The sequence below is a fragment of the Saimiri boliviensis genome, chromosome 5 (genome assembly GCF_048565385.1).
Source record: "Saimiri boliviensis isolate mSaiBol1 chromosome 5, mSaiBol1.pri, whole genome shotgun sequence".
In the NCBI taxonomy this organism is placed as follows: Eukaryota; Metazoa; Chordata; class Mammalia; order Primates; family Cebidae; genus Saimiri; species Saimiri boliviensis.
The window spans coordinates 8,692,463-8,720,094 of record NC_133453.1 but is presented as its reverse complement, the minus strand read 5'-3'; the positions used below and the strand labels follow the sequence as shown (position 1 = coordinate 8,720,094).

General features: G+C 58.4%; 2 protein-coding genes across 4 annotated transcripts in view; one reads left to right on the top strand and one right to left on the bottom strand.

The window, feature by feature from the left end:
- Positions 1–1,840: 1,840 nt before the first annotated feature.
- On the top strand, positions 1,841–8,775 carry SNORC (secondary ossification center associated regulator of chondrocyte maturation). Its single transcript, XM_074398846.1, has 3 exons — positions 1,841–2,275; positions 8,333–8,515; positions 8,621–8,775. The coding sequence occupies exons 1-3, from the start codon at positions 2,182–2,184 to the stop codon at positions 8,728–8,730; spliced, it is 387 nt and encodes a 128-aa protein (XP_074254947.1). The 5' UTR covers positions 1,841–2,181; the 3' UTR covers positions 8,731–8,775.
- A 2,125-nt stretch (positions 8,776–10,900) lies between these two features.
- NGEF (neuronal guanine nucleotide exchange factor) overlaps positions 10,901–27,632 on the bottom strand; it is a 130,844-nt gene continuing 114,112 nt past the window's right edge. For all 3 annotated transcript variants that reach the window (XM_003936728.4, XM_039469951.2, XM_074398845.1), the window contains 10 exons: positions 26,940–27,100; positions 25,099–25,251; positions 23,690–23,819; positions 20,588–20,662; positions 17,131–17,220; positions 15,891–16,054; positions 15,226–15,381; positions 14,131–14,210; positions 13,301–13,405; positions 10,901–11,873 (listed from right to left, as the gene is read on the bottom strand). In XM_003936728.4, the coding sequence (XP_003936777.1) occupies positions 11,683–11,873; positions 13,301–13,405; positions 14,131–14,210; positions 15,226–15,381; positions 15,891–16,054; positions 17,131–17,220; positions 20,588–20,662; positions 23,690–23,819; positions 25,099–25,251; positions 26,940–27,100 (1,305 nt within the window). In that variant the 3' untranslated portion in view covers positions 10,901–11,682. The remainder of the gene's footprint in view (positions 11,874–13,300; positions 13,406–14,130; positions 14,211–15,225; positions 15,382–15,890; positions 16,055–17,130; positions 17,221–20,587; positions 20,663–23,689; positions 23,820–25,098; positions 25,252–26,939; positions 27,101–27,632) is intronic.

The following is a 27,632-nucleotide window of genomic DNA, read 5'->3' as shown; positions in this document are numbered from 1 at the left end:
GGTAAACTGTGGCACAATCATGTAATCGAATACTATTCAGTAGGAAAAAAATGAATGAGCTACTGCTACACACAACAACGTGGATGAATCTCACAGACACTGTTGAATGAAAATAGCCAGACACAGGAGTTCCTGTGAGTCCATTTTTTGAAGTTCAAGAGTAAGAGTAGACAAATGAAGCTATGGAGGTAGAATATGGAAGAGCACCTTGGGAGTATGACGGGTGGTCACAGGGAACTCTGCTACTGTGCTGGGAAGGGTCTCTACTGATTTGGGTGGTGTTTGCCCAGGTGTGTATGTATAGAAAAGCTCGTCAATCTATAAACATAAAATTTGTCAGCTGGGTGCTGTGGCTCACACCTGATATCCCAGCACTTTGGGAGGCTCAGGCAGGCAGATCACCTGAGGTCAGGAGTTCGAGACCAGCCTGGCCAATATGGAGAAACCCCGTCTCTACTAAAAATACAAAATTAGCCAGGTGTGGTGGCGCATGCCTGTAATCCCAGCTACTCAAGAGGCTGAGGTAGGAGAATCACTTGAACCCGGGAGGCAAAGGTTGCAGTGAGCCGAGATTGCGCCAGTGTACTCCAGTCTGGGCAGCGGAAGTGAAACTCTGTGTCCAAAAAAAGATTTGTGTGCTTTATAGAATATGTGTTGCTCCTCCAATAATTAACCAAAAGTACAAGGTAATTTCATATAAACATGCATGCTAAGAAGAAATTAAAAGTGAAGTGATGGGGGAAGGGGCTGACTTAGCAAGCTGAGGCTTGAATGGAAGGGGTGGCCAGGCCATGGGCACAGGGGCTGCCTGTTGGGAGAGGGAGGGGGAACGTGCACAGGCCTGAGGCAGGATCAGTTGTGTTTGCTGGGGGAGCCTCCTCACGGCCAGTGGACTGAAACAGCGTGTGGGTAGGGAGCTGAGCGGGTCCGAGGCAAGCCCATATCGCAGCAGGAAGCCGTCACGGTATGAAAGGGGAGTGCTGGCAGAACTCTGAGGGCTCAGACGTCAGAAGTGAGGGAAAGAGAGACCTCTGATGACTTCAGTGTGTGGCTAGGACATCTGGGAGGGGAGACTGGGGTTCCATTGAGTGAGGGAAGAGGCAGTGGAGTCAAGATTTGCGTTTGACACTATAAGTCCGAGTCACTCATTAGATGCCCCTTGGAGTTGCTGAGGCACAGTGGGCCATGGGGCCAAGTTCTGAGCCAGGCCCAGTGGATGTTGTGAATGTACAGAGGTCTAGGGGAGCAGAGAGCAGAGAAGGAGACAGGAGCGTTTTAGGAAAGACTAGAGCTGCCCGAGGGTTTGGATCAAAACTGCTTTAAACATGCTTCTTCAGCCATGCGTGGTGGCTCACGCCTGTAATCCCAGCACTTTGGGAGGCCGAGGCAGGCGGGTCACCTGAGGTTGGGAGTTCAAGACCAGCCTGACCAACATGTAGAAACCCCGTCTCTACTAAAACTGCAAAAAATTTGCCGGGCTTGGTAGCACATGCCTGTAATCCCAGCTGCTCAGGAGGCTGAAGCAGGAGAATCACTTGAACCCGGGAAGTGGAGGTTGTAGTTAGCTGAGTGCGCGCCATTGTACTCCTGCCTGGGCAACAAGAGTGAAACTCCATCTCAAATAAATAAATAAGTGCTTCTTCAACAAGCACTGAGTTACTCCTGGCCAGGCATGGAGAACCCAGCAGCAAGCAGGGTCCCAGCCTGTATTCAGCGCTGCCTGCTTCAGGCCAAACTTCCTGGAGCCCGGGCCACGGCACTGACATGCAGATTCCCGGGCCTACCCAAGCCCCACTGAAACACAGTGGCCAGAGGCAGTTGCATGTTTCAAGTTCCCTGGGTGATGATTTTGCATAAGAAAGTTTGAAAACCTTTCACTTTCAGTGGTCCAGGAGTAAGTGCAGGAGGTGTGTGTGCTGGGGGGTGGAGAGAGGCAGAGCACAAGCAATTTCCTCTTTCCAAGAGTGGGGCTGCTCCCAGGTTCAGGAAAGCATGTCTATTCTGTGAGCTCTTGCTCTGTGTGTGTGTGTGTGTGTGTGTGTGTGTGTGCGCGCGCGGGGGGCGGGCACGGTGTCCCAGGAGGACAGAGTTTGCATTGATGAAAACCTTTCCCAGCCCTCTGATGCCTTTCTCACTGCCCTGAAGTTAGCCAGCCCAGTCTTCCGAGCGTCCCGCCCGCCGATGCGCTCACTCCTGGCCAGGATGGCCTCCTGTCTGGCCCTGCGCATGGCGCTGCTGCTGGTCTCTGGGGTTCTGGCCCCTGCGGTGCTCACAGGTAAGGAGTGAAGGCCCCCGTCTCTGCCACCACCAGCCTCCCAGGGCTGATAACTACCTTGGGGCCAGATTCTCCAACGTCCACTGGGGAGGAAGCCCCTTCACAGGAGACGGGACAGCCATTTGGGGTGATTCTGCGAAGAGCTCTCGTGAGACCGGCTGGCAGCGCTGTGTGGGATGGACGTCTCTGGACATCGTTAGCAGCAGGGATAACGGCCTCTGAAGAGGGAGGATGACCTGGGGGCAGGCCCAGAGATGTTTCGATGTTGGGGGGACATGGGACTTGCTCTAGCACTTGAAAATCTGAAGTCTCCCAGGTCTGGGAGGCAGCCGGGGGTACCAGGCACAGGGCAAGCGGCTGAGGGGCCCAAAGAACGCAGAGCCTTGCTGATTACTTTTCAAAAGCTTCCCTGCTGATTTCTGTGATGTCCTTAGAGAATGAAGACCCACGTACTGTCCCCATCTAGGGAAAGGTTCCAGAGAGGGAGAACACAAGCCCCAAGATCCCTCTGCAAAACAGCGTGGACGTCTGGACTGAGATCAGAGTGGCCGGGTCTGGGGTCCCATGAGAGGGAGGCCTCCGGCAGGCTCCCGGGGGTCCTGTGTGGGGGCGGCAGGGGGAAAGCTGGCCCAGGCTGGCTTCAGAGCCTGAGAGACAAAGGGTGCAGCTGGGTCCCAGGTGGGCTTTGCTTCTGCTGGCCAGGAGTTGGACCAAAGGGCCGCCGGCCTGTGTCACAGTTGCGGGTGTCCAGGCGCCCGCAGCCTGGGCCTTCTGAAGGGTGCCCGTGGGCCTGTGACAGAAGTGGACCACAGTCATGAGAGCTCAGGCTGAGGAGGGTTGCTGGGGGACGACAGGCCTGGGAGACCCCCTTGGCCACCCCCTGGGAGGCCTGGGTGACAGCGAGGAGCCCTGGGGCTATTGGCTTCTCCCTGCACACCCAGGAAGGAGCTGGAGGCCGGGGTGTGCCCAACCTCTCGGCACCTTCCCCTCATCTGTAGGATGGGGACACGGCCGCGCTCTGCCTCACTTGCCGGGGCTGTGAGGCCTCGTGAGTTTAGATGTGCGGAGCTTTCGGGATGGGCCCCGAATCCTGGTAGCGCTCAGTGAACGTCGGGGGAATTCGGATTCTGTGGCCTGAGCCCCTCCCTGGCGCAGGGTGGTCTCAGCAGAACTCTACCTCCTCCCACAGGCTGGGAGGCTGCCAGCCTCCTTTGTGGTGGGAGAGGCACCAGCGAGACATGCGGTGTCCCCAGGAGTGGGGGGAGGGACCTAAAGGGGAAGGTGGCGTCTTCCCTGGCTTGGATCCTGGGGCTGTGATCTTCGCGGCCCCCCTCACCAGGATGACGCTGCTTCTCCAGCCTGGTGGTCCGTGTGGGTGGAGGGGGAGGCCCTGGCTCCTGGCTGCTGAGCCCGGGGGCGCTGCCTGTGCTCTGGCCCGGGTTCCAGCTCCTGTGTGGCTGACCCTCCCCGCCCAGGCTGCCGGCCAGAGTTCCCGGGCCAGACTGTCCCTAATCACTGTGGGCTGGTGGGCTTCCTCTGCCACCACAGGATGCCTCGGGGACAGCCAGGACCTCACCTGGCCTCACCACCCCTCTTCCCTCCATGTGTCCTACCAGGAGCAGGCCAGCCCCCAGGCAGGGGCCGGGGTCTCTGGGGCTCTGGCTGTTGTTCTTGCCATTGTGAGAGGGGAAGGGCGTTTGGGAGGCGCTCAGTACCCAACCCTGGGCTGGGAGCTCTGAGCAGGTGTGTACCCCCGGCCCTCTGCTCTGTGGGCTGGGGTCCTGCAGCAGACAGGAAGGGAAGGAGCGGCCTCGTGGGCTAAGGCCCAGGCCCCAGCTGAGGCACAGACCCTCCCTGTCGGGGCCTGTGGCCTCAGCTACTGAGGTGGGAGCAGGCAGGGCTGAGTGGGCGGGAGGCCAGGGCAGGGATGAAAAGGCCCTTCATGGCCCACACAAAGAGTGTCTGTGAGTGGTGGCGCCCAGCCTCAGGGCCCTGTGGTCAGAACAAACTTATTTACTGAAAGGCAGGGTGGCTGGGGCCAGTGGGGCTGGGAGAGAGCCTGTGGTGCCCAGGCCTGTGGCAGTGCCACCAGGCCCCTGCTTCCCTGGGTCAGAGCACCTAGTCACACCACATAGCTAATTCCGATCAATGGAGTCTGGGCCTTATTACCGCCCAGACAGATGGAACTTTCTCGGGGTCCTCCGTGGCCCCACCCCTTTGCCACCCTCACTTCTGTCCCCCTGGCCTGTTCACTGCTTGCCCGGCATGCCATGAGTTCCGTCCTCCACGCCTTCGCTCCCGCCCCTGTCTCTGCCCTCCCAGACAGGACTCCTGCTGGGAAACTGACTGCTCTGGGCTGGGCTTCCCAAAAGGATAGGTTTGGGGGAGCATGGGAATTGCCTCTCAGCTGTGCCGTGCTTGCCCTTCTTACTGGAGCAAATTCTAGAAACAGAGGGGGATAAGAAATGCCTCAGCCCCTCCCCGGCAGTGGCACCCCTTTTCCTGGTGGCTCGGTGGCTGAGTACAGGCTGTCATTACGAACACATGTGTCTGCCACGTGGGCACCAGCCTAGGTTGGCAGGAAGCTGGTAGCCCCTGGGGCCCTGGCTACTTGGGTGCAGATAGGTCCTGGGCCAGCTGTAAGGGATTCCTGTGACGGGCCGGCCAGCGGCTGCAGACATACAGCAACTGGGCCTGTGTCCAGAGCGCCCCAGGCCAGGGGCAGCAGCTGAAGATGCTGATGTTGGCAGTTACCTCCTTGTGGAAGATGCTTGACCGCATAGTCTGAACCCCCACCTCACAGGCCAGGAAGGCGGAGTCGGGGCATGAAGTCCAGCTGCTGGGGCCCCAGGGTGATAGCCCGATGGAGCAAGGACAGGCCCCAGCCCTCCCGATTAGAAAGCTTCACGGCCTGGCCGGCAGGTGGGGCTGTGTATACAGTGGGAGGAGGCTGGGGCAGGCATGTCTGGTGCTGGGGGCAGCAGACAGAGGCTGGGGCACGGGAGACAGACGGGGACAGGGCTGGAGTGGAGCTCCCCACTGCCCTGCTCAGAGGGCATCCTCAAGGGTGGCAGCTCACCCCTGCTGGGCTGGCCTGGGGACTGAGCCCTGCCACTCATCGTCCTGAGCTCAGGGGTGATTCCCACAGATGCCACCAGGGTCAGCTGAGCCTGGTACCCCGCAGGTAGCGGCCTCTAGATGCAGGGAGGTGCCTGCCTGTCGGTCTGCCTTGGGTATGTCATTTGTCCATTTCTCTGGAGAGACAGGTAATCGGTGAGCCTAGATCCTGGTGCCTGCCAGGCGGGGGCACACTCAGGCCTTTTTCCTGCCCAGCCTCCAGAAGCCTGAGGAAAGCACACCTGGGACGCCTGGGGCCTTCCATGGAGGCTTCGAGGCTGCAGACGCCTGCCTCTCAGGCTGCGACATGGGAGGCCTGGCTGGGTCACCACCCTCTCCTCTCAGGCTGGGCATCAAGGTTGGTGGGAGGCTGACAGACACCAGTGCCACAGTCCTTGGGCCCCTCAGGAGGGAAGCCTCCCCCAGGTGAGGGCCAATGGGCCTTCCACCCCCGGGGCCTCCTGCCAGAGGTCTTTTCTGGAAAGGGATTCTGCCTTGGGCCAGACCTGGGGAATTTGGCAGGTCAGCTGAAAGGTCAGCAAGCCGAGTCTCAGAGCCGAGGCTGGCAACTGACCTCTCCAGGCTTGAGAGAGGCCCAGGAAGCCAGGTCCTGCTAACATTTTATTGTGGAAAGATTTTAGGTTTACAGAAAATTTGCACAAATAATCCAATGAACTCCAGGAAGCCATCCAGCTAGTCTCGCCAACTGCCAGCATTTTGCCACATTGCTGCATCCTCTTTCTATCTGAACGCTGAGTCATTTGAGAGTAAGTTGCAGGAGTCATGCTCCTTTGCCCCTAAATTCATCCGAAGAACAAGGACATTCTCTTACACACCAGAGTCAGCTATGAAAGCCAGGAAATGAGTGCTGAAGGTGTCCTAAGCCACACCCTGTTCAAACTTCACCAACAGACCCCAGCATCTCCGATCACAGGCCCGTCCCTCCCCGTCCAGGAACACACCTTGCACTGAGTTGTCTCCCTAGTCTCTGATCTGGAACCTTCAGCCTTTCTTTGATTTTCCTGACTGTGACATTTGGGAAGGCCCAGTTATTCTGACTGATGCTGGGTCTGGGTGGGCTGATGTTTCTGCGTGTTTGCCCTAGATGGGCACAGCTGGCCGGAAAACCCTGGAAGGACCTGTGACTTCTTGAGCATCTCCCTCTCTGGGTTCTGGGGAGCCTAGGAGGAGGGCAAGTGTCTGGCTTGACTCTGTGACCATGCCCCAGCGCTCAGCAATGGAACCCGCAGGGACAAAATGTGCCCTAGGGTCGCAGGCTGGCCTGTATGACCCGTTCGCACAGCAGCAGCCTCCTGCACAGTTTCTGGGCAGCACAACTGCTCCTGCAACTGTCCAATCTTCACCCCAGCGCTCACCACCGCGGCACCTGACTTCCCCAAACCTTGGTTTTCTCATCTCTGAGATGGAGATAAAAGCAGTTCTCACACCAGAGTAGCTGGAGTCAAAGAGATGAGATGTCGGGACATCCCCCAGCTCATCCTAGGGATCTGCTTGAGGGTCGAGTGTCTCTGGATCACAGTCTCCATCCTAGTTGAGATGGGGGCATGAGGCCCACCACTGTGGCACACACCTGTAATCCCAGCACTTTGGGACGCCAACGAGGGCAGATCACCTGAGGTCAGGAGTTTGAAACCAGCCTGGCCAACATGGCAAAACCCCAGCTCTAGTAAAAATAGAAAATTAGCCAGGCATGGTGGCGAGCGCCAGTAATCCCAGCTACTTGAGAGGCTGAAGCAAGAGAATCGTTTGAATCCCGGAGGTGGAGATCACGGTGAGCTGAGATTGCACCACTGTACTCCAGCCTGGGCCACAGAGGAAGACCCCATCTCAACAAAACAAAACAAAACAAAAAACAAAACAAAACAAAACAAAACAAAACAAAAAAACCTACAAAACCCTGAGAGATTAGGGCATGGGCAGGCCCTGCCCTGCTAACACTGTGATGTCAGCTGGTCTGGCTGGGCTGGAGAGGCAGAGAGCCGGCCGACCATCCCCATCTTGAGCTTTCCAGCGTTTTTGGGGCCTCCTGTCTGGTTGCCCCGGAAGAATGGCCCAGGGCTGGGGTGGTGGGCTGGGGAGGACAACTGGGGTGGGCTGGCTGGTGAGGGCACAGGGCCCGGTTATCATGCAGGGTCTCAGCCTGTGCTTTCTGTGGGACCTGAGAATGTCTCCTTCCTGCTCTCTGGTCCCTGGGTACCCTAAATTCTGCTAACTCCCAACCCTATGAGCAGAGAAGGGCTTTGGAGGGGCACCTCCCTTACATTGAGCAGACACTCCTGCCCACCCACCAGCCCTGCTCTTCAGGAGGCACCAATGCACTGGCTTCAGCTTCTTAGCAGAGGCCCCGGCTGCTCCTGTGCCCTGCGGGCCCCACACTTGGTGCAGGATGGGCCCGAGGCAGGGAAGCGAGTGCCTGTGCTCCTAGGGTTCCCGGTGGGTCTCTCCTCCCACTCCCTGCAGCAGTGGAGCCCCATAGATAGCAGCCTCTTCCCAGGATGAAGGCTGCTCTGTGTCGTCTGCCCTGTGGGGAGGGAACCCTCACAAGGGTCACTTCACCCAGGCCCACACAGCCCTAAAGTTCAGATGGAACAGGCCAAGCCCCTGCCCAGGATCTGAGGGCTTGGGCCCATGTCCCCTGCCTCTGCCACCAGCCCAGCGTTCTCATGGCCTTCTGAGGCCCTTATTCCCTCTTCTGGGGCAGCCTGGCCCCAGAAGCCACTGTGGGGTGACAGGCATGCGGTCTCCTGGTTTTGGGAGGCGATTTCGAAGCTACCTTGCCTGGGAAATAAGAGGGCCAGTACAGCGCTGGGCCCAGACCTCTCACACAGCGCCACGTGCAACTTGCTTAACCCAGAGGTGGGGGTCATGTCCTGTCGGCTCTGTCACCTGGGGCCCGAACGCCTCTCCTTGGCCTTGCAGATGAGGGTCTGCAGGAGCCGGTGCCCACGCTGTGGAACGAGCCAGCCGAGCTGCCGTCGGGAGAAGGCCCTGTGGAGAGCACCAGCCCCGGCCGGGAACCCGTGGACACCGGTCCCCCAGCCCCCACCGCCGCGCCAGGACCCGAGGACAGCACCGCGCAGGAGCGGCTGGACCAGGGCGGCGGTACGGGCGGGGCAGGGGCGGGTAAGAAGGAGGGGCCCGGGGCACGGGGAGAAGGGCCGGCCGGGGCGGGGGCCCGCGAGTGACACGGTCCTCCGTCCTCCGCAGGGTCTCTGGGGCCCGGCGCCATCGCGGCCATCGTGATCGCCGCCCTGCTGGCCACCTGCGTGGTGCTGGCGCTCGTGGTCGTCGCGCTGAGAAAGTTTTCCGCCTCCTGAAGCCAATAAAGGGGCCGCGTCCGGCCGCGGCGCGAATCGGCTGCACTCCCGGCGCGCCCGTGTGTCCGCGCGTGCAGGTGTGCCAGAGCGTGAGCGCGCAGGCGAGCGCGCAGGTCGGGGGTGCGCTCGCGGGGTGGGGGGTGGTGAGGGCAGGCGTCGTGCACGCGCGCGGGCGGTGAGGGTGGGCGTCGTGAGCGCGCGCGGGCGGCGAGGGTGGGCGTCGTGAGCGCGCGGTGCGCGTGCGCCGGGGCCACCAGGGCGCCAGAGTTGGTGTGTGGCCGGTGCCACGGGCGGCCACTTCTCTCGGCGCCGCCTCCTCTGCTTGGGCCCGGGCCTTGGCTCTCACCGCGCTCCCCCGAGCCTGGCCTCCATTCCGCTCCGCTGAGGTCCAGAGCGTTCCATAAGGAGGGAAGCGCGAGGGCCAGAAAGGCCGACGGAGACCCCGGGGCCCCCGGCTCCCTGAGGCAGGGCTGGGGGAGGGCGGGGGCGTCGGCGCTCCCAGCCAGGGGCCGCGTTATTTTGGAGGACGTCTTGTGACTCTGGGTCCCACAGCAAGGGCCCCATCCGCGGGCTCAGACCCGCAGCCCCAGGCCCCCCGGGAACCCTTCTGCGCAGGGAGCCCCGGGAGCCCCGGGAGGGGAGCGGGATGAGTCGACGGCCGACGCTGCCGGCCCTGCTTCCCACGCTCACCCCCAGGCCTGGCTGGGCCGAGCCGGCAGCCGCCACGCCGAGGGTTCGTCTGTTCAGGGAGAGAAAATGGCTGTTCCAGATCCACTCACCCCACTTTACCCTCAGAGCGTGGGGGAGGAGTGAACGAGGAACCGCCTGGCCCACGGTCCCCACCTCGAAAGCGTTTAGAGATGTAAACTTTGATCCTTTGCTCATTTAACCTTCGGCTTAGCAGGGAAGTGGGCACTTGGTCCCTACCCCAGTCCCCTGGGCCTTTGGACGGAAGGCCCGGACAGTTTGGAAGCCAGCAGACCCCTAGGGGTCAGCTTAGTGCATCTGGAGATTCCAGAGTGGGCTGCTGCTGGAGGGCAAGCTGCTCCTCTTTCTTTAAAAACTGTTTCTCCAGCAGCTGTTTTGGCCTCTTTGGTGTGCCTGAGCTCCCCGTGGCTCCATTTTCTGCCCTGACTTTTCTCCCTGGACACTCGAGGAGCCCAGGTGGTGCCCATGCACCTCTCACACGCTGGGGCATGGGGCCAAGGCCTCATCCGCGTCTGTGTTGACAGCTTCCGACTCCACTAGTCTCCCCAAAACACACGCCTAAACGATGCTGCTTATAAAGGAGTGCTATGAAATGGGCCTCTTTTCCTAATCGGTTAACTTATTTCATCTCATAACTTTGAGTAACCAAAGCCTTCATTACGGCGGATGATCCAACTCCATAGCGTCACAAAGCACAGGGACCAATGGCGACCCACTCCTTCCCAACCCTCCCCTCCAGGGGTCAGAGATGGCCCCCCCTTTCCCTTTCCCCACTCTGCAAGCACTCCCCCACCACGGGGTGCATCACGAGCCTGTCACTGGGACCAGGGGGCCCTCCCTCTCACACCTGTGCATCCCTGATTCTCAGAGGCTCTGAGGTCTCAGGACCGCCAAGCACCCTGCTGTGGCCTGTGGGAAGACGCTGCAGAGTCCACTGGATCTAAATCGAAGGCCTGTTCCGGCAAGCAGGGAAACTGTCCTGGCAGAGAGGGTGGTCCTGGACACACAGGACCCCTCAACAGCTGGGACGGAGCTGGGGCAAGGAGAGGGGCTGCAGCTCTGGGTAACGGAAGGTGTGAGGGACCCAAGGCCTGTGTCTGAGCTGTGCAGAAGTCCCAGCCCCACGCCTGTGCTTAGACCCCCTGTAGGGCCCCCACCAGGGACACTTCAGGGCCTCTGTGGCCTTCCATAGCTGTGCCCTCACTGCCACTGCAGCAGAGGGGCATCCGCAGCTCCCGCAAACAGCCCCTTCTGTTTCTGGAGTCTATAAGTGTAGCCCAAATCCACTCCCATGCTGAGGTGAGGCCCAACTGCTCCCCGTTGCTCTGGAAACTTCCTCAAGCCCCTCCTTTCGGACAAGCCTCCTCCACCGGCCTCGAAGGGGTGCTCCTCTCTCCCTGCCTGGAACCAAACACCGCCTTCCTTTGTGTACCAGGGCAATAAAGAGTAGACCTTCATCTCCTTTATTTTATATATGATGCTTCTTTTAATGCAGCCAAAAGTGATATTTGCTTTTCTCAGAACCATAATCAATACAAGATGCAGTGGCCAATTCATTCCTTAAAACACCTGGGCTCCTTAAGGGACCAGAAGACACAAGTTACATCCAGCCCATCAGGGAGCCAGAGGCGGGAGGGGTCCCCAGCCAAGCTCTGGCAGGCCTGTCGTGGAGCAGGGCCTGACCGTGCAGCCAGAGGCTGGCAGAGGCCTGGGGAGGGGTGGACAGAGGCGGCTGGGCTCTCAGTCCTGTGAACTGGAGACCAAGGGCTGCTCATCAAGCTCCGTCAGGCAAGGGCGGCCCCACCTGTGCCTGGTGGATTCTAACTGCTTCCAAGGTAGAGGAGGACGCGTGCAGGAGATCATGTCAATTGTCACCTTCTGCCTGCCTCCCACAGGGACGCTCTGGGTTGGGAGCCTCTTCGAGTCCCTGGGGGCCAGGGGCCGGGGAGGCCCTGGATCGTGCCCACTCCCTTCCGCCCCCTCGGAGGCATGAGGGTGGTGGCGTAATACTGCTGAAACCTTCTTGCTTACAAATGCATCAGGAGAGGCGTGGGCACCCTTTATCCAGTTTTCAAGCAAGGGGCCAAGACACGTGAGCACTCATTGTGTCGGCAGGGATGAAGGCCAGGCACCCCAAGCCAGATCGTGCCACCTGGGGAGGCGCTGGCCTGTGCTTCCCAGAGCCCCCCACCTTCTGTCGGGGCCGCCTGCAGGCCCTGCTCCCGCCGGCCCCCCGAGCGGGGGTCATTGCCGATTCCGGCTGCCCAGCTTCCTGCGGTCCTTGTTCTGACTGCGCTGAGGGTCATCCATCTTGTGGACACGGAAGCATTCCTTGAGATTCTGGGACCGGATCTTGGGATTCAAGATCTCTTCTGTCATGGAGCTGGGGAACCAGCCTCTCTCCTGGTCGTGTAGACGCTCGCCAAAGATCCACCCTGTGCAGGGAGGGGAGAGAGGGAGGGTCAAGCGTTCCTGCAGGACAGGGGCTGCGCGGAGGCTCCCTCTCGGCCCGGCCTCCATCTGTATGTGGGACACTGGGGGATCCAGCTGGCCTTTTCCGAAAGGCAGGGGCTCTGCACACCTCTGCCGAGATGCTCAGACTGGATTCACCCCCATGAGCTGGGAGGTACGTGGCACCTGCGCAGAATGAGGCCTGCTCCGTCCCACGCAGTTCCACGTTGACTTTGGAACCCACTCTGGGACCCTCAGCAATTCTATGCTGCCCTACACGAGCCCAGGAGACCCCAAGGGCCACTCCAAAAAGCTGGAGGCGCTCAAGGGGCCAGTGGGGGTGGCAGCTGAGCATGCGGGTGGCCGCCTGGACGTGTCATCCACCTCTTGTTGGGCAGAACCTCCCAGGCGTGGCCTCCTGATGGCCGGCGTGGTCAGTGGAGAGGGCCCCTCGCAAACTGGCAGTGCCAGGAGTCGTAGCGTCATCTGGCTTCTCCCCGCCCCGTTTCTCCACCCCTCCCCTTCTCTAGAGACCTCCAGGTCTTTGCTCAGAGCCTGTGGCTGACCTGTAGTGTGTCCCAACTTGGGGCTAAGAGACCTGGGGCGTGCGCTCTGCAGTCTCATTTGGGAGGGGCGTAGGCTGGTTATATTCTGTAGGAAGAGGGCGGGAGAGCCCCTGGGCCTTTGGGGGCTTACAAGATGGACTGCCTGGAGGAGGCCTCCCCCAGAGGTCACAGCCTGAGGCCTTCTACTGGGACCCGGCAGGAGAGGAGGAGCTGGGAAGGAAAATGCTGCTGTTCTCTCTGGGGATTTGGATCAGGAACAATGACTGGAGACACACGGATGTGATTTGAAAAAGGAAAGGGGGACTGTGTTCAATTCTTTGGGGCTGGGAGGAACGTCACTTGGTTCTGATGACAGCAGCAGGGGCGGCCAGGAACTGGGGGCGGCTTCCTCGGTACATGGGGTACCAAGCCTGGGGGTCACAGGCTTACCTGGAAGGTTGCTGCAAATACAGGGCTGGGGCGGGGTCAGGTCAGGGTTAGGATGTTCCTGGTGGTCCTCCCTCCCCCGTGATGGGGGTTCCAAAGCCAGGGCCAGGGGAAGGGGACACGGAGCCACCACTTGGGCTGAGCCCACTGTGAAGGAGGAACGGTGGGGCCTCCCAGCTCTAGGGAAGGACAGGGGAGGTACTAAAAATGATTCTTCTCTCGGCCGAGGAAAGGCCAATGAAGCCAGGACGGGAGGTGTCCAGGCGGAACACTCAGGGAGTGAGAGCCGAGACAGGGTGCCGGCCCCACCTGCCCATCAGCCAGCGGTGGCATCTCCTTCTCCTCCTCCCCCTCATCCCTTGCCCGGCAGGGCTCCATGCGGCATCCCTGGGGGCTCCAAGGGGAGGGCCCGGCCTCACCATCGTCAGTCTTGTCCAGGATGTTGAGGATGTCCGCGAGCTCCAGCGTCAGCTCGTCTGGCTGCTGAGCCACGTAAGGGTGCACGCACTGGACCTGGGGGCAGTCTGAGGGACAAGAGGCACAGGCACGTCCCCACCACGGCGACAGCCACCTGCCTGCTCCCACTAAGCCCGAGGCTGAGCCCTGCCTAGAATGGGAAAACTCCCACAGCAACTGAAGAAGGCTTGTCCGAGGAAGAGGAGGGTTTGTTTCCAGAGAAAACGTTATTAACATAGCCAGGAGTTCTGGGAAGAAACCCATGAACAAAGGCTGTGAGGTAGCCTTTGTTTAAACTTCAGAAGGAACTTTTGTAGCTGAAACTGCAGGCACACACCGCCACGCCCAGCTAATTTTTGTATTTTTAGCAGAGATGGGGTTTCGCCATGTTGGCCAGGCTGGTCTCAAGCTCCTGACCTCAGGTGATCCACCCGCTTCGCCCTCCCAAATTTCCGGGATTACAGGCCTGAGCCACTGCACCTGGCATTTTTGTATTTCATAAGCTTTTTGGGCACCTGACAACCCTAAAATAGCACTGGAGTTTGGTCCAAATTCCTCCTGGTGACTTTGTGGCACCTGTCACTTAAGGGCCGTCTAACATTCGAACAACATAGGCATGTCAGGTTTCTGGCTGGTACTAAGTTTCCACTGGAAGCAGCCCCTGGGGGCCCATGCAGGCCTCTGTGACGACCCGCTCAGGGAGGGCTCCCTCTAGGCAGGTGCACGAGCCCGGCGGCAGCCGGCAGGGCCGGCCCAAGCACAAATGGCAGCCCCTTCCCCACGGGTGACTTACCCAGCAGCCGGGATGTGAATGAAACAAACTTGGTCCTCCTGTTGGGAGCCAGCGAGGTCATCCAGCGCTTCATCTCACTCCTGGCACAGGGAAGAAGACAGTGCCCCAACCGCGGAGCAACAGCGGTCCCCAAGATGTGCGCCAGGCTTCCCAGCTAGCTGCCCCTCGGACCCGCAGCCACTGTCCTGAGCATCACTTGAGCCCACCCCAGGGATGGCCGGGAGAGCCACAGAAATGGGCTGGTCCAGGGTCTGACACACGCAGGAACCCACAGAGGGACAAGGGAGTGTCCCCATGATGTTCCCGTGTGAGGCTTTCCAAAGTCAGGCAATGAGGGTGAGCCCGAAAGGTAACAGCCCCCACCAGGTAATACACAAGAGCACAGTCTTTGGCCACAGCCACACCACCGAAGCCACAGTTTCTCATCCCCACGGGCCCTGCCCTGGTCTATGTTAGCTGCAGCCTCAGATCTGGGCAGGGGAGACTACGTGGTGAGTTGTAGGTGAGGGGCAGCTTCGGGGCCACGGCAGGAGAGTGGAGCCTCAGCTCAGCAGGCCACAAGGGAGTTCCAGGCTCAGGGCCTGCAGAGCATCTCTCCCCACACTTAGCTTGCTTGTCCCTCTTGGGGGGCCTAGGGCTGCTGGGCAGGGGTCCCAGCTGCTCAGAGAGGTGAAGAGATGAGCTCAAGGCCACACAGCAAGTGGGCAGGCAGGGAGGAGGAGGGTGGTAGTTCCCTACTCAGCTTGACTGGAGGGTTCTAAAACAGCCCATCAGAAAAAAGGGACTCGCCTGGAATCTGAAGCCCCAAGGGAACACACACACACACACACACACAGACACACACACGCACGCACGCACGCACACGCACGCGCATGCGCACGCGCACATGCAGGTACACGCACCCAGGAAACTGCAGCCACCCCCAGAGGCGTCACAGAAAGCACTGCCGCACGGTCTGGATGGGAAGGACGGCCAGGTCAGCCCCACGAGGGGCGTGCATGGTGCCTTGTGCCACCTGAGGCAGACCCATAGGCATCAAGGCCACACTGAAAGGTGCCACGGGTGCCACCAGGCATGCGACGGCGAGACACTCACTGAGAGGACGCCTTTAGCATGTAGGTGGCCTCCCGGTCGTCCGCGTTCTCCAGCAGCCGCAGGATGAACACGTTGGCCAGCGTCTGGCCCTGGTCCTCCAGCTCTTCCACACGCAGCAGGCCCCGAGGGGCTGAGTCAAATACCTGGTACTTGTCTCTGGAGATCAGGGAGAAGGGCAGGCGTGTCAGCCCCAAGGAGGCTTGTGGGGGTCCCAGGAGAGCCCCATTTGGCAGGCCAGCCAGCCTGGCTCCACAGTGCTGGCCAATCTTCACCTCCTTCTGAAACTCCCACCTGAACGCCTGTCTTCCGCACCCCAAAAGGGTGACCCATCCCAGGTGCTGACAATGGACAGCACCACTGTCCTGCCAACCCTGACGACCCCACCATGGCTGCCCTGCCGAGCACTCGCTATGTATCAGACGCAGGGCCCTTCACAGCCCTAGGAGTAAAACCCCCGATTTACAGGCGGGGAAACTGAGGCTTAGGGAAGTGAAACAACCTTGGCTAGAGGCCCAAACCTGGGCCACAGCAGAACAGACCTTTGAACATGACCCAAAAGCCCAAGCTCTGTCCCGATCCCCACTACCCCCAGGCCACACTCAGACCCAACGCCCAACACGTTCCTCTGCCCAGCAGAGTGCCTGGCACCCTGGGCCCCGACTCACCCTGGAATCTGCCGGCAGATCACCAGCAGGTCGTTGAACAGGAAGAGGTAAATTTCGTGGAAGAGCTTCTTGGTCCGCAGGGTCCGGGAGGTCTTGGGGCCCGACATCTGCTGCAGCTCACCCTGCTTCAGCAGCCAGCGGGAGTGGGAGATGATGGGCACGGACTGCGGTGGGAGAGGGCGTCAGGCAGGCCGTGCCCACGATGGCTCTCTCCAGGATACGCCCCCGGTGCTGCATCTGTCACATTCCCTGATGCCTGCCCAGGGCCCCGACACATGAGGTACAAGTAGGGGGAATGGCAGAGTTCTGGACGGATGCAGAGAGAGGGCAGGGCTGTGTGTGTGTGTGTGTGTGTGTGTGTGTGAATGTGCACCCCTGTGGGCATGAGTGTGTTTTGCATGTGCTTTTGTACATGTGGACTTGTATCTCTGCGTGTGGACTGTGTTCTGTGCACCCCCATGTGAGCTTCAAGTGTGTGCGTGTGTGCACTGCTGTGTGGACACCGTGTGTGCCTGTGGGTGTGGCGGCTGGTATCTGTCATCATTGTCCCCACCAAGCTCCGCCTGTTGGATGCAGAATCAGAGAAGGGGCTGAGTTCCCAGTGGAGAGGAAAGAATGGGACTCATGGGATAAGGAGGCCAGGCCTGCAGCTGGACGGTCGCTCGGCGGATGGCTCGGCTCAGGGCAGGCACCCGGCACCCGGCGACATGGGATGCCCAGAAGACCACCTCTGCCTCCTGGAGTGGGGCTCAGCTCCCAAACCAAGCCTGACCTCAGTGACCCTCTGTGAGCACAGTGTGCTGATGTGCCCAAGTTCCCAGAAACTCAGGCCGCAGGGGCCCTTAGGGGCCCACGAGTGCCTGAAGTTTCCTGTAACGTTTTGGGGAGGTTGGTAACTGCCAGAGCCTCCTGGTTTGAGAATCCCTGGAGTAGCCTCCACCACACCCTCCACGTAAACTGACTGCTCAAGGCCACGAAGCCGGCAGGTGAGAGCGGGATTCACACCCCTCATCCCTTTGGCTGCACACCAGCCTGGCACTCCTGTCTCTTAGGAGACAGGTCTGGGCCACCGTGATGGTGTTTGATGCCTGGCAGCAGGCAGGGTAACTTCAGCTGGGGAGATCAGGGGGTGGGGATGACCTAACGTGGCCAGTGACCAAGGACCTAAGCAAGGCCAGCCAGACCCAGTGATCTACACTGCTGGGGCGGGGCCAGGGGCACACCAGTCCCTCCAGTTCACCTTGATCTTGAACTCCATCTTCTTCTGAATGCTGATCATCTGCTCCGTGCGGCTCATTTTCCTGACACCCTCGTTGCATGCCTTCACCACCTGGGACAAGAAGGAGGGCACATCAGGCCACCACAGCCAGCTGTCCCAGCCCCTTTCTCCTGCTAGGTCAGGCCCCAAAAAGGGCTGAGTGGCCACTGTGACCAGGTGCTGTGCCCACAGCTGAGGCCAGCCAGCCAGTCTCTGTGGGCTGGAGCTCCTCTTTCTAGTGCCTCGTGGGACAAAGGCGAGTGGGAAAACCTGTTAGTCCCAGTGGAGAAAGTTGCCTTGCCCTTGGTAGGAAGCAAACTCCAGAAAACACATGCATGAGGCATCCCTCCTCCTCTGCAGGCGGGACGGACCAGCAAGGCTCTGGGCTGTTCTCCCCACACCCTCCTGGAAGGCAGCCCAGACACCAAGGGACCTAACAATTCCACACTTCCTGGGACTCCTAAGGACTCGTTCTGAAGAAAGAAAATTCCATACTGACACATGGGGCCTGGCACGGGGCCAGGCTCACCACAGGCTCTCAGTCAGGGCACATCAGTGGGCACCGTGCCCAGAGAAGCATGAGCAGGGAGCTCCCTGCAGTGTTGTCTAGAATGAGAAACACGATCATCAGCCCCAAAGGCCATCAACGCATTTGACTAAAATAATTATGATCTACGCATATGTGCAAGAACAGAAATCCAGTAGTGAGGCAGGGACGCCACATGCACTCGAATGCAGAGCAAAGCTGCTTCTAAGCCACAAGCCCTCGTTGCAAAGAATACAGTGGTGTGTGTGCTGTGTGTGCAGTGTCGCATGTGTGCTGTGCATATGTGCAATGTGTATGTACTGTGTACACATGTGCAGTGTGTACTGCATGTGCTATGTGTGTGCTGTGTGATAAGCATGTGCTGTATGTGCAGTGTGTACTGTGTGATGTGCCATGTGTACTGTGTGTGGTGTGTGCTGTATGTGCAGTGTGTACTGTATGTGACATGTGCAGTGTGTACTGTGTATGTGCCATGTGTACTGTGTGATAAGCATGTGCTGTGTGTATGTGCAGTGTGTACTGTCTGATAAGCATGTGCTGTGTGTATGTGCAGTGTGTACTGTCTGATAAGCATGTGCTGTGTGTATGTGCAGTGTGTACTGTGTGTGGTGTGTGCTGTATGTGCAGTGTGTACTGTGTGTGACATGTGCAGTGTGTACTGTGTATGTGCCATGTGTACTGTGTGATAAGCGTGTGCTGTATTGCAGTGTGTACTGTGTGATAAGCATGTGCTGTATGTGCAGTGTGTACTGCATGTGATATGTATGTGCCATGTGTGTGCTGTGTGTGATATGTGCTATGTGTATGTGCAGTGTGTACTGTGTGTGATAAGCATGTGCTGTATGTGCAGTGTGTACTGTGTGATGTGCATGTGCCATGTGTACTGTGTGTGTGGTGTGTGCTGTATGTGCAGTGTGTACTGTGTGTGACATGTGCAGTGTGTACTGTGTATGTGCCATGTGTACTGTGTGATAAGCGTGTGCTGTGTGTATGTGCAGTGTGTACTGTGTGTGATATGTGTGGGCCGTGTACATGCAGCGTGTGCCCTGAGTGTGCTGTGCAGGTGTGTGTGCACAGGTGTCTGTTCGGGACAAGCTTCAGCATGTCAGCAGGGAGGGTGAGGTGGCTGGAGAAGTTTACCGTTTTCTTTTTACTTACTAGTGTTTCCTGAGTTTTCCGGTATTGAGTATAATTATTTTATCAATCAAAGAAAAAATAAACCTTTATTTTTAAAAAGGAAGCTATTAGAAACAGCGTATACCTTTCATTATAAGGTAAATGAAGATGAAAGCAGAAAACTTAAAACAATAGAGAATGTACCCCTGGCCCAGGGCTGAGCTCCGGGAGACCCTTCTGGGGCACATGGGTCCCTCACAGGCCATGGTGGCCGCTGTCTGGTGGGGGCTGGAATGAACTCACATCCGGTAAGTAAAAGGAAAGTTGTGTTTCCAGAGGTGGGCATGGTCCCTAGAGACGCTGCCCGCCTCACAGGCCACGATGCCCCCCGCTGCCCTGCTTGAGGCTCCAGCCTTCCCCACTAGGCACAGCGTGTAACTGCCGGAGGAACTGTGGTGGCTAACTGGTCTGGGAAGGGACCGGGGAAGAGGCCTAAGTGGCAACCGACTGCATTAGGGTAGGAAGGCCTCATGTCTCCGTGGGGCTGGAATGGTCACCAGTTGCCCACTGAGAGTGATATTCTTTTTACTAGGGTGACGAAGAAGCGGAATAGACGTCCCTCGCCTTTCTCTCCACCATGACGGCGTCACTGGCTCAATGGAGGTTCCCCAGCACAGATGCCAAAAGTTGGCTCTTAGCTCCAGCTGAGGCCAGGAGCCAAACACAGCAGAGCTCCTGAGGACTGACACATACTCGATGGCCCTTCCTGCAAAACCCCTGCCCTGCTCCAAACCTCAGGAGGAGCCATCTCTCTCTGAGGATCAGGAGATGGTCCAGAGAAAGGGTCCTTGCACTCTTGGGCAGTGCCAGCGAATCCTCTCACAGAGATGCAAAGGGGCGACTGAGCTCCGGGGACCGGGACAGTGGCATGGAGGGATGGGTTCAGAGCAAAGGGCTGCATCAGGGCACAGGGAGAGGGGGAACCACCTCGACGAGCCTCACGGGAGGGAGGAGAGACTGCTTCTGACACAGTGAAACAGGCGAAGACAAGCCTGGGGTCTGTGTGGGCCCCAGATGCCTGCACAGAACACCACCAGGCGGCTGATGAGAGGAATCAGTGCCTGTGCATGACCACAGAGCTCCACACTGGTGAAGTGTCCTGAGGGCCACATTGCTGTCCCCACATCCATGCCAGGCACAGTAACAGAGCGAGGGCAGGTATGTAAGTCTGGAGCAGGGAAGCAGGGTGAAGCAGGCTCTACCCAAGCCACACCGGATGCTTTTTTTAAGCTCCAGTGACTCTTCTGGATTGCAAAAGCAAATTTTATTTTTTATCTTTTTATTTATGTATTGTTTTTGGAGGCAGAGTCTTGCTCTGTTGCCCAGGCTGGAATGCAGTGGTGCAATCTTGGCTCACTTCAACCTCCGCCTCCCAGGTTCAAGCTATTCTTCTGCCTCAGCCTCCCAAGTAGCTGGGATTTGGGGCATACACCACCATGCCCAGCTAATTTTTGTATTTTCTTAGTAGAGGTGGGGTTTTACCGTGTTGGCCAGGCTGGTCTCAAACTCCTGACCTCACGTGATCCGCCTGCCTTGACCTCCCAAAGTGCTGGGATTATAGGCATGAGCCACTGCCCCTGGCCTACAAAAGCGAATTTTAAAATGAATTTGCATTTTCTAAAAAGACACACGGACACGGGGAGCAGGGCCAGGAAGGTGCGCCCGGCTGAGGAAAGCAGTGGATCGGGACACCGCATAGGAGGGGGCGAGACTCACCATTTCCAGCTCCTTGTGGGCGTCCAAGGCAGTGCACTCCCGCTCTGAGCTCTCTTCTACCCTCTTCAGGATGTTCTGCACACAGGGAAAGGCTGCGTTAACTTTCATCTTTTCTGACCTCTCCTCCCATTTCCCACCTTGACCGTGGCAGCCTCCTTATGCACCAGTTGAGTCCCTTGCTGCAGCGCGCCCGCACACACACACACAATGCATACTTCAAGCACACTGCACACACATGCACACAGCCATACATGCACACACATGCACGCATATGCACACATGTATGTACACCTACACGGCCACACACTTAGACATACATGCATCCATACACGTGTGCACAGACACATGCATGCATACAGACGTGCACACACACAGCCTCCATCTGACAAATGGAGGGCAAGAGAGCCCGCAGGTGAGGCGTCCAGCAGTGAGGACCGTCGTGCTCAATCAGGGTCAGCTCTGTCCCCAACGGGAGCTAAATGCTTATGGAACAGGGGTAGGGGGACCACGGGCTTCCCTCTCCTCCCTGGGACCATCTTTTGGCCCCAGGGCTTTGCTAACTTTGGTCTTATCCCTGAAAGTGTAAGAAAGAGTCTTTTCTCCAATTGTTCAATTTTCTTCAATTAACAAAAAATCATGCCCATACTCCTTTCATCTGTAAGTTACAATCTTGGCATTGCTCTGTAAACTCTACATGGTTTCCTCCCAGCAATCCTTGCCGTGCTCATGGTTTCTGACTGGCTTTTGTCCTGTAAGTAGGCTGGGTGCATGTGAGCACCAACAACCTGTCCTCCCAGTTGCCAGGTGCCACCTGACAGCAGCCCAGGCCTACCTTGTGGTCACCTGCCTGCCTCTGCCCAGCAGCCAAGCCAGAGACCTTTGAGACTCACAGCCATCTCCCAGCTTCTCCCTCCCTGTATGTGGTCACCACGCCTGTCACTAACTGTCCCCCTACTTCTAAATCCCTGCTCAACAGCACAGGCCAGGGGCCATCTTTTCTCCCAGGAATAAAAGCTGCATCTGACCAGGTGGCGCTGTGGCCTCAAGCGCAGGGCAGTGGGGCTTCCTTAGCCTGTGCGTGGTCCTCCACGCCAGCCTCCTCAGTGTGTCTGTCCCCAGCATGCTACCTGATGTGGGGACTAGCCGTTCCCTCTGGAATGGCCCCCAACCCACCACCCTTTCCTCTGGACCCTTCCCTGAGCGCCCACCCTATCCCATCCCCATTCCACCATTTCCTAATCACCCCATTTCTATCAGTTTTATTTAGTTATTTTTTTAAGATGGGGTTTCACCGTATTGGTCAGGCTGGTCTCGAACTCCCGACCTCAGGCGATCCACCTGCCTCAGCCTCCCGAAGTGCTGGGATTTCAGGCGTGAGCCACCGCGCCCGGCTTCCTATCAGTTTTCATCTTATTGCTGGTTTTCATCTTAGAGAAGCTAAGGTTTTAATATCTCCATATATGTACGTTTCCTATAAAATGTCCTAAAATTTTTTTTCTCTGCATAATTAGGAAATGTTACTGTCTTCTGCTTCACTTTTTCCAAGTGGAAAAGGTATTTCCCATGGAACTGCGTTCATCACGGTGTCTTCTGGTGTGGGGTCGCGTCCCGGCTGTGTCCTCGTGTTGGTATCTCCCGTTCGCCCTGGGCTAGGGCTTCTTCCTACACCTGCTTCCTTGGTCTCATGCTCCCAGGCCCTTTCCTCCCGGGGCGGGCCTCCCCTCTGTAATTCTGCCCCTTCTGGAGTAGCCGCCCCTAGGTCTTTGGCCTCTCACCTGTCTGGCCTCTGACCTCTGCTACCTGTGGCTCCCAGCTCCCCCTCAGCGCACGCCCCTCAGGGCCACAGCTGTACTCCACACCGTCCACTGCATCGACCCGCTGCCAAAGGCTCCCTCTGCCCAGGGCATCAGTAGACAGGGCCCCAGCACCTATTAGGCAGAGGGGGTCTCGGTCCTGCCTCGAGGGGCCTGGCTGGAGTCTTCCTCTTCTGGAAGCCCCATCCCACCCCCGTCTCCCAGGACTCCAGCTCTGTGGATTTTCTCCTCCCTCGCGGTCATTCCTTCCTAGTCCTGGCTGTGTCCCTGAGTTTGGTCTCAGGCCCTTTCTCTCTCCTTCCTTGGGGGCCTCTTTGATTAAATGCCACCTTGATGCCAATGGCGCCTGCCCAACTTCTCCCTTTAACTCCGACCCCTGATGCTGAACTGCCCAAAGTCCCCTCAAACTCAGCTCATCCCGCCCTGAACCCTGAGCCCTCCCACCCCATCTCGGCCACAGCCGCACACCTCAAATGGCTCAAGGTAAAAGCCGAGGAGTCTCTCTCGCTTCTTCTCTCTCAGCAAGTCGCTGATTTCAATTCCCCGACATCCCCGCCGGGCCCCCACTTCCTGACTCAGCCCCACTGGCCATGGACCTCCTTCCCCATTTCTGTCACCCTCCGGAGCAGCCAGGGCCAGCTCCTAAAAGTGGGTCCAATCAGGGGACTCCCGCCACTCTGTCCCCAACGGGAGCTAAATGCTTATGGAACAGGGGTAGGGGGACCACGGGCTTCCCTCTCCTCCCTGGTGACAGGGCCCAGTGTCTTCCCTGCACCTCAGGCCCTGGTCCTGCCTCTGTCTCTATCCCCACACCCACTCCTGTCCCCATGACATTCCCGAGCTCGCTGCTGGCCTTTCTGCCCATGAACCTTGCAGTCCCAGGGCCTTTGCACCAGCAGTTCCCTTGGCTGACAACGCTCTTTCCTCCACCCGCCCCCACCAGCTCCTCCTGTCAGCCAGGTCTCAGCTTACATGTCACTCATCTTTCCTGACCTGCCCCAACCCCTGCAACTGGCAGTGGCTGGCCAGCCAGCCACCCCTGTGGTGCTGGCCCATTTCACTGTCCCCACGGGCTTCCTGGCTGGGTGTGGGTCGGTCTCTCCCCTCTGCATGGGGCTCCCTGGAAGCAGGGGCTGTATCCTCACTGCCCAGAAACCTGCTTGGTGCACATGGGAGGAGCTTAGTTAGCGTCTGTTGAACCAATAGACCTAGAAAGCCGACGGGGTCCCGGGATGAGCACAGGAAAGGCTGGGAGCCCCGCCTGTGGGTCAGCGGGAGGAGGCTGTACCTGGACCAGTAGCTTGAGTCGTGTGATCCTCTGGAAAGGCAGGATGAGGAAGGAGGAGAAGGGCAGCCCCTTGCACTTGGGGTCGAGCTCTAGCTGTGCAATCAGCTCCCGAAAAGCCGCCTTCTCCTGGCTGGGGACACATACATGTGGAGTAGGTCTCTGGGCTGCAGGAGGCATGAACTGGGGACTCCTCCTCCCCATCCACAGACTCCTGGGATCCAGACGACCCACGGGCGCGGGAAACACGTTGATTTCTTTTGGTCAAAAGGAAAACAGACTGTTCATGTACAAGTGAAATCACAGAAGTGGCTCCACGTGCCTGGCCTGGAAGACTCAGCACAGTATGTTGTATGGGTGAGACACACAACGAGATGTTTTTACCCGGTGGGAAACCGTGGCAAGGTAAACCGATAAACCTGCGTAGTGACAAGCACGGGCAGCAGACTGGAGACGCCGCCAGGACAGCCTGTGCCATTTCTGACTGGTGGGCTCAGCAGTGGGCCAGGCCACAGTGCTGACGCTGACGAGGGTGGGAGAGCTGGAGGCAAGCCTGGCCCCATGCAAGTCTGCCTGTCACTCAGTGTCTGCACTCACGCGCCAGGGCGGGCTCTCGGGGGCTGTGAATGGCTCCTATCCTGCTGTATGCTGGCCTTCTCAACGTTTATCCTCAAAACCAGCATCCCGATTCCCTCCAATTCGACTTTCCCTACGCCAACTGTTAAAACATCCAAATGCCCAAAGGCCCAAGCTTGAAACCTGCACCATGAACCCCATGGCTTGGTGGAAAGGCCAGGGGAGTGCAACGTGCAGACGCCGTGACTGGAAAAGTCCCTCGGCACTTCTGTGGGGAGCCAACATGGCCTCCCTGGCTGACCCCAGTCGCTGAAGCAGGGAACCTCAGTGCGGAGGATTCCAAAGAGGCACACTGGCTGGAAAACTACCTTATCAACGAAACCTCAGAGAAAGTTCACAGAACGGGCAGATCGGCAATAAATGCCCAGGCGCTGCTGGATGGGCCCACTGAGATTCCTTCCCACCTGTCCCTGCCCTTGTCACTAGTGGAAACCCGGTCTCTGATGTCCTGGGCTTTGAATTGGCCACTTGACCTCGCGCTCCCTTTTCTCACTGCACGGAGCTCGGCTCGACCACTGGATCCAGGTCCAGTGGGTGCTGTGCTGATTCTCTTGGGGTCTGGCTGGGCTGATGTTTCTCTAGTGACACCAGAAGCCCTGGAACATGCCGGGTTGGGATACTGTCACCAGCCTGGCTGACTCCTGTGGCCCACGTGGACCTTGGGAGCACAGAAGTGAAGGACCATGAGGTGTACTGTGTAAGGAGCTTGGGCCAGCACTGGTGTGGCTGCCCCGGGTGCTGCCCTGGGTGCTGATTCCCTGGCCGCGCACACTCACAGCAGCTGCTTGTAGGTCCGCTCCTGGTAGGTCTGGTTGCTGACGTAGGTGATGTAGACGGAGAAGTGGTCAGCCGCATAACGGTACACGATGTCGCACACGTCGGAGATGACGATGTTCTCCTCCATCCGGTGCTCCAGCTCCAGGAGGAACCTGCGAGAGGCAACAGCTTGGGTGGAGGGTGCCCGGGCTGGAGGGTGCTGGGGTAGGGTCAGCAGTTGTCTTGCCAAAAGCAGCGTGCAGGCCTGGCTTGGACACACCAGTGTGCACGGTGAGTGTACGGGCTGATAAGATCTGTCGGCGGGGTACTGAGCACAGGTGGTATATTTGGTCATCTTGAAGAATGACTGTGTTTTCACGGGGCTGAGGGCACTGGTAGCACCAAGACCTTATCTTTCAGCTATGTGCTGATGTGTTTGAGGATAAAATAAATGACCCAGGGGATCTGCTTCAGAAAGATCCCCGGAGGGCGGGACTGGCCCCTAGGCTGACCTTTGCTGACGCTGGTGACCAGCGCACATGGACGTCTACCTCTGCATGTTTGGAATTTTCCACAGTAAAATACAAATACATACATAAGTCAGAGGTACTGCAGGAGGACCAGGCATAGTGGCTCACGCCTATAATCCTAACACTTTGGGAGGCTGAGGCGGGTGGATCACTTGAGCTCAGGAGTTCGAGACCAGCCTGGCCAACATGGTGAAACCCTGTCTCTACTAAAAATACAAAAATTAGCCGGGCGTGGTGGCAGATGCCTGTAATCCCAACTGCCCAGGAGGTTGAGACAGGGGAATAGCTTGAACCCGGGAGGTGGAGGTTGCCGTGACCGAGATCGCACCATTGCACTCCAGCCTGGGCAACAAGAGCGAAACTCTGTTTCAAAAAAAACAAACAAACAAAAAAGCCAAGGCAGAAGCCCAGGGTTCTCACAGGCCATTCTAGCCCCAGTCAGCCGTCACCTCCCAAATCCACCAGACAGGGCTGCCATGAGGAGGTGAGGGGACTGCAAACGTAAGGGTGGGTGTGAGTGCAGTGGAGGGACCCACCTGGAGGCCCACGGAGAGCGAGCCGCTTCCAGGGGCCACATGTGACATTGACCAGATCCCCACAGCTCGGAGCGGGGTTGCACTGGGGCCTGCCTGGGTTCCCGTCTGAACACCAGGCACTGTCCGAGCTGAGCCCCACGTGGCTTCTGGCTGCAAAAGTCCAGGGCCTGCCCTGGGGAGGGCAAGGGCTCTTTCATCTTGGCCACACAGCCAGGTTCATTTCCTTTCACAGGATTCAATGAGCAGACTTCTGTCTCCTCTTCCTCCGCTGCAGCTCAGCCCGGGCTTCACCCAGTGCCCCCCGCTCCTGTAGCCGCTTCCACTAGCCATGGCAAATGCACTCAGGAGAGGACGTGGGAACCCAGGACTGCACCCTGCACAAGGCCTGGGGCCCTGCACGCGCCAGGCTGGGGCTTTCTGCTAGGGTAAAGAGCAGCTTACATGGACACCCTCAGTCCCTGTCACAACACTCCCGTGGACCTGCCTGGTTTCGACCTGTCCAATCACGGGTTTGATGCATGAGAGAGCTGAACTCAGCGTCAGCCTAACCTGGGGCTGTCAGGATGCTCAGTGCAGAGCTTCATGGGGGGCACAGATGCTTCTGGGAAGGGACGCAGGAGGCCATGACTGGCCACCCTGCCAGGAGGGGCGGTGAGATTTGGATTTAGGTCTTCATTTATTTACATTTTACTATGGAAAATTCCAAACATCTGGAAGTAGAGAAGCCAGTGTCGAGCACTTGTGCCTCGGGCATGGAGCAGGGCCCTGAGGGAGGTGGCTGTCCCCTGTCCTCACCGCTCACTGACGGCCAGCACGTCCAGGACGTTGGAGAAAAGGATGTGCGCCTCAGATGGGTGCAGGAGCTTCCTCATCCGCTCATTCTCCATGAAGTGGGACACAAGCAGGTTCAGGCTCTTATAGTAGGATGCCTCGGAAGTCACCAGCTCGAACATGGCCTGTGGCAGGGAGACCCCACGGTCACTAACCGAAGCTGGCCTTCCACGAAGGCACTAGCCTAATGCTGAGACAGAGAGGAGCAGAGAGAGGCTCTGCAGGGAGCTGAAGGGGAAAAACACCTGCTGCTGGGGCCTGGGATGCCACTGCAGGAGCAGCTGGTAACACACAAGGCCGGGGATGGCAGTGACGCCACTCTTCCCAGGGGGCACACTGCCCCTCAGGTGACGGGGCACGGAGGCTACTCCCTGTGAGAGAACACTTACCATACCGACAACTGGAGACAGCCTGAGAACCAAAATATAAAACAAGGCAAAAACAAGAGAGGGCAGGCTGGGCGTGGTGGCTCACGTCTGTAATCCCAGCACTTTGGGAGGCCGAGGTGGGTGGATCACTTGAGGTCAGGAGTTCGAGACCAGCCTGGCCAACATGGTAAAACCCTGTCTCTACTAAAAATACAAAAATTAGCTGAGCGTGGTGGCACGTGCCTATAATCCCAGCTGCTTGGGGAGCTGAGGCAGGAGAATCACTTGA

Bases quoted from the DNA above. Each gene is read 5' to 3' on its own strand.
- SNORC (XM_074398846.1), top strand. From the start codon at position 2,182: ATGCGCTCACTCCTGGCCAGGATGGCCTCCTGTCTGGCCCTGCGCATG. The intron at 2,276-8,332 runs GTAAGGAGTGAA...TTGGCCTTGCAG, and splicing joins GGCCCCTGCGGTGCTCACAG to ATGAGGGTCTGCAGGAGCCG. The intron at 8,516-8,620 runs GTACGGGCGGGG...CGTCCTCCGCAG, and splicing joins GCGGCTGGACCAGGGCGGCG to GGTCTCTGGGGCCCGGCGCC.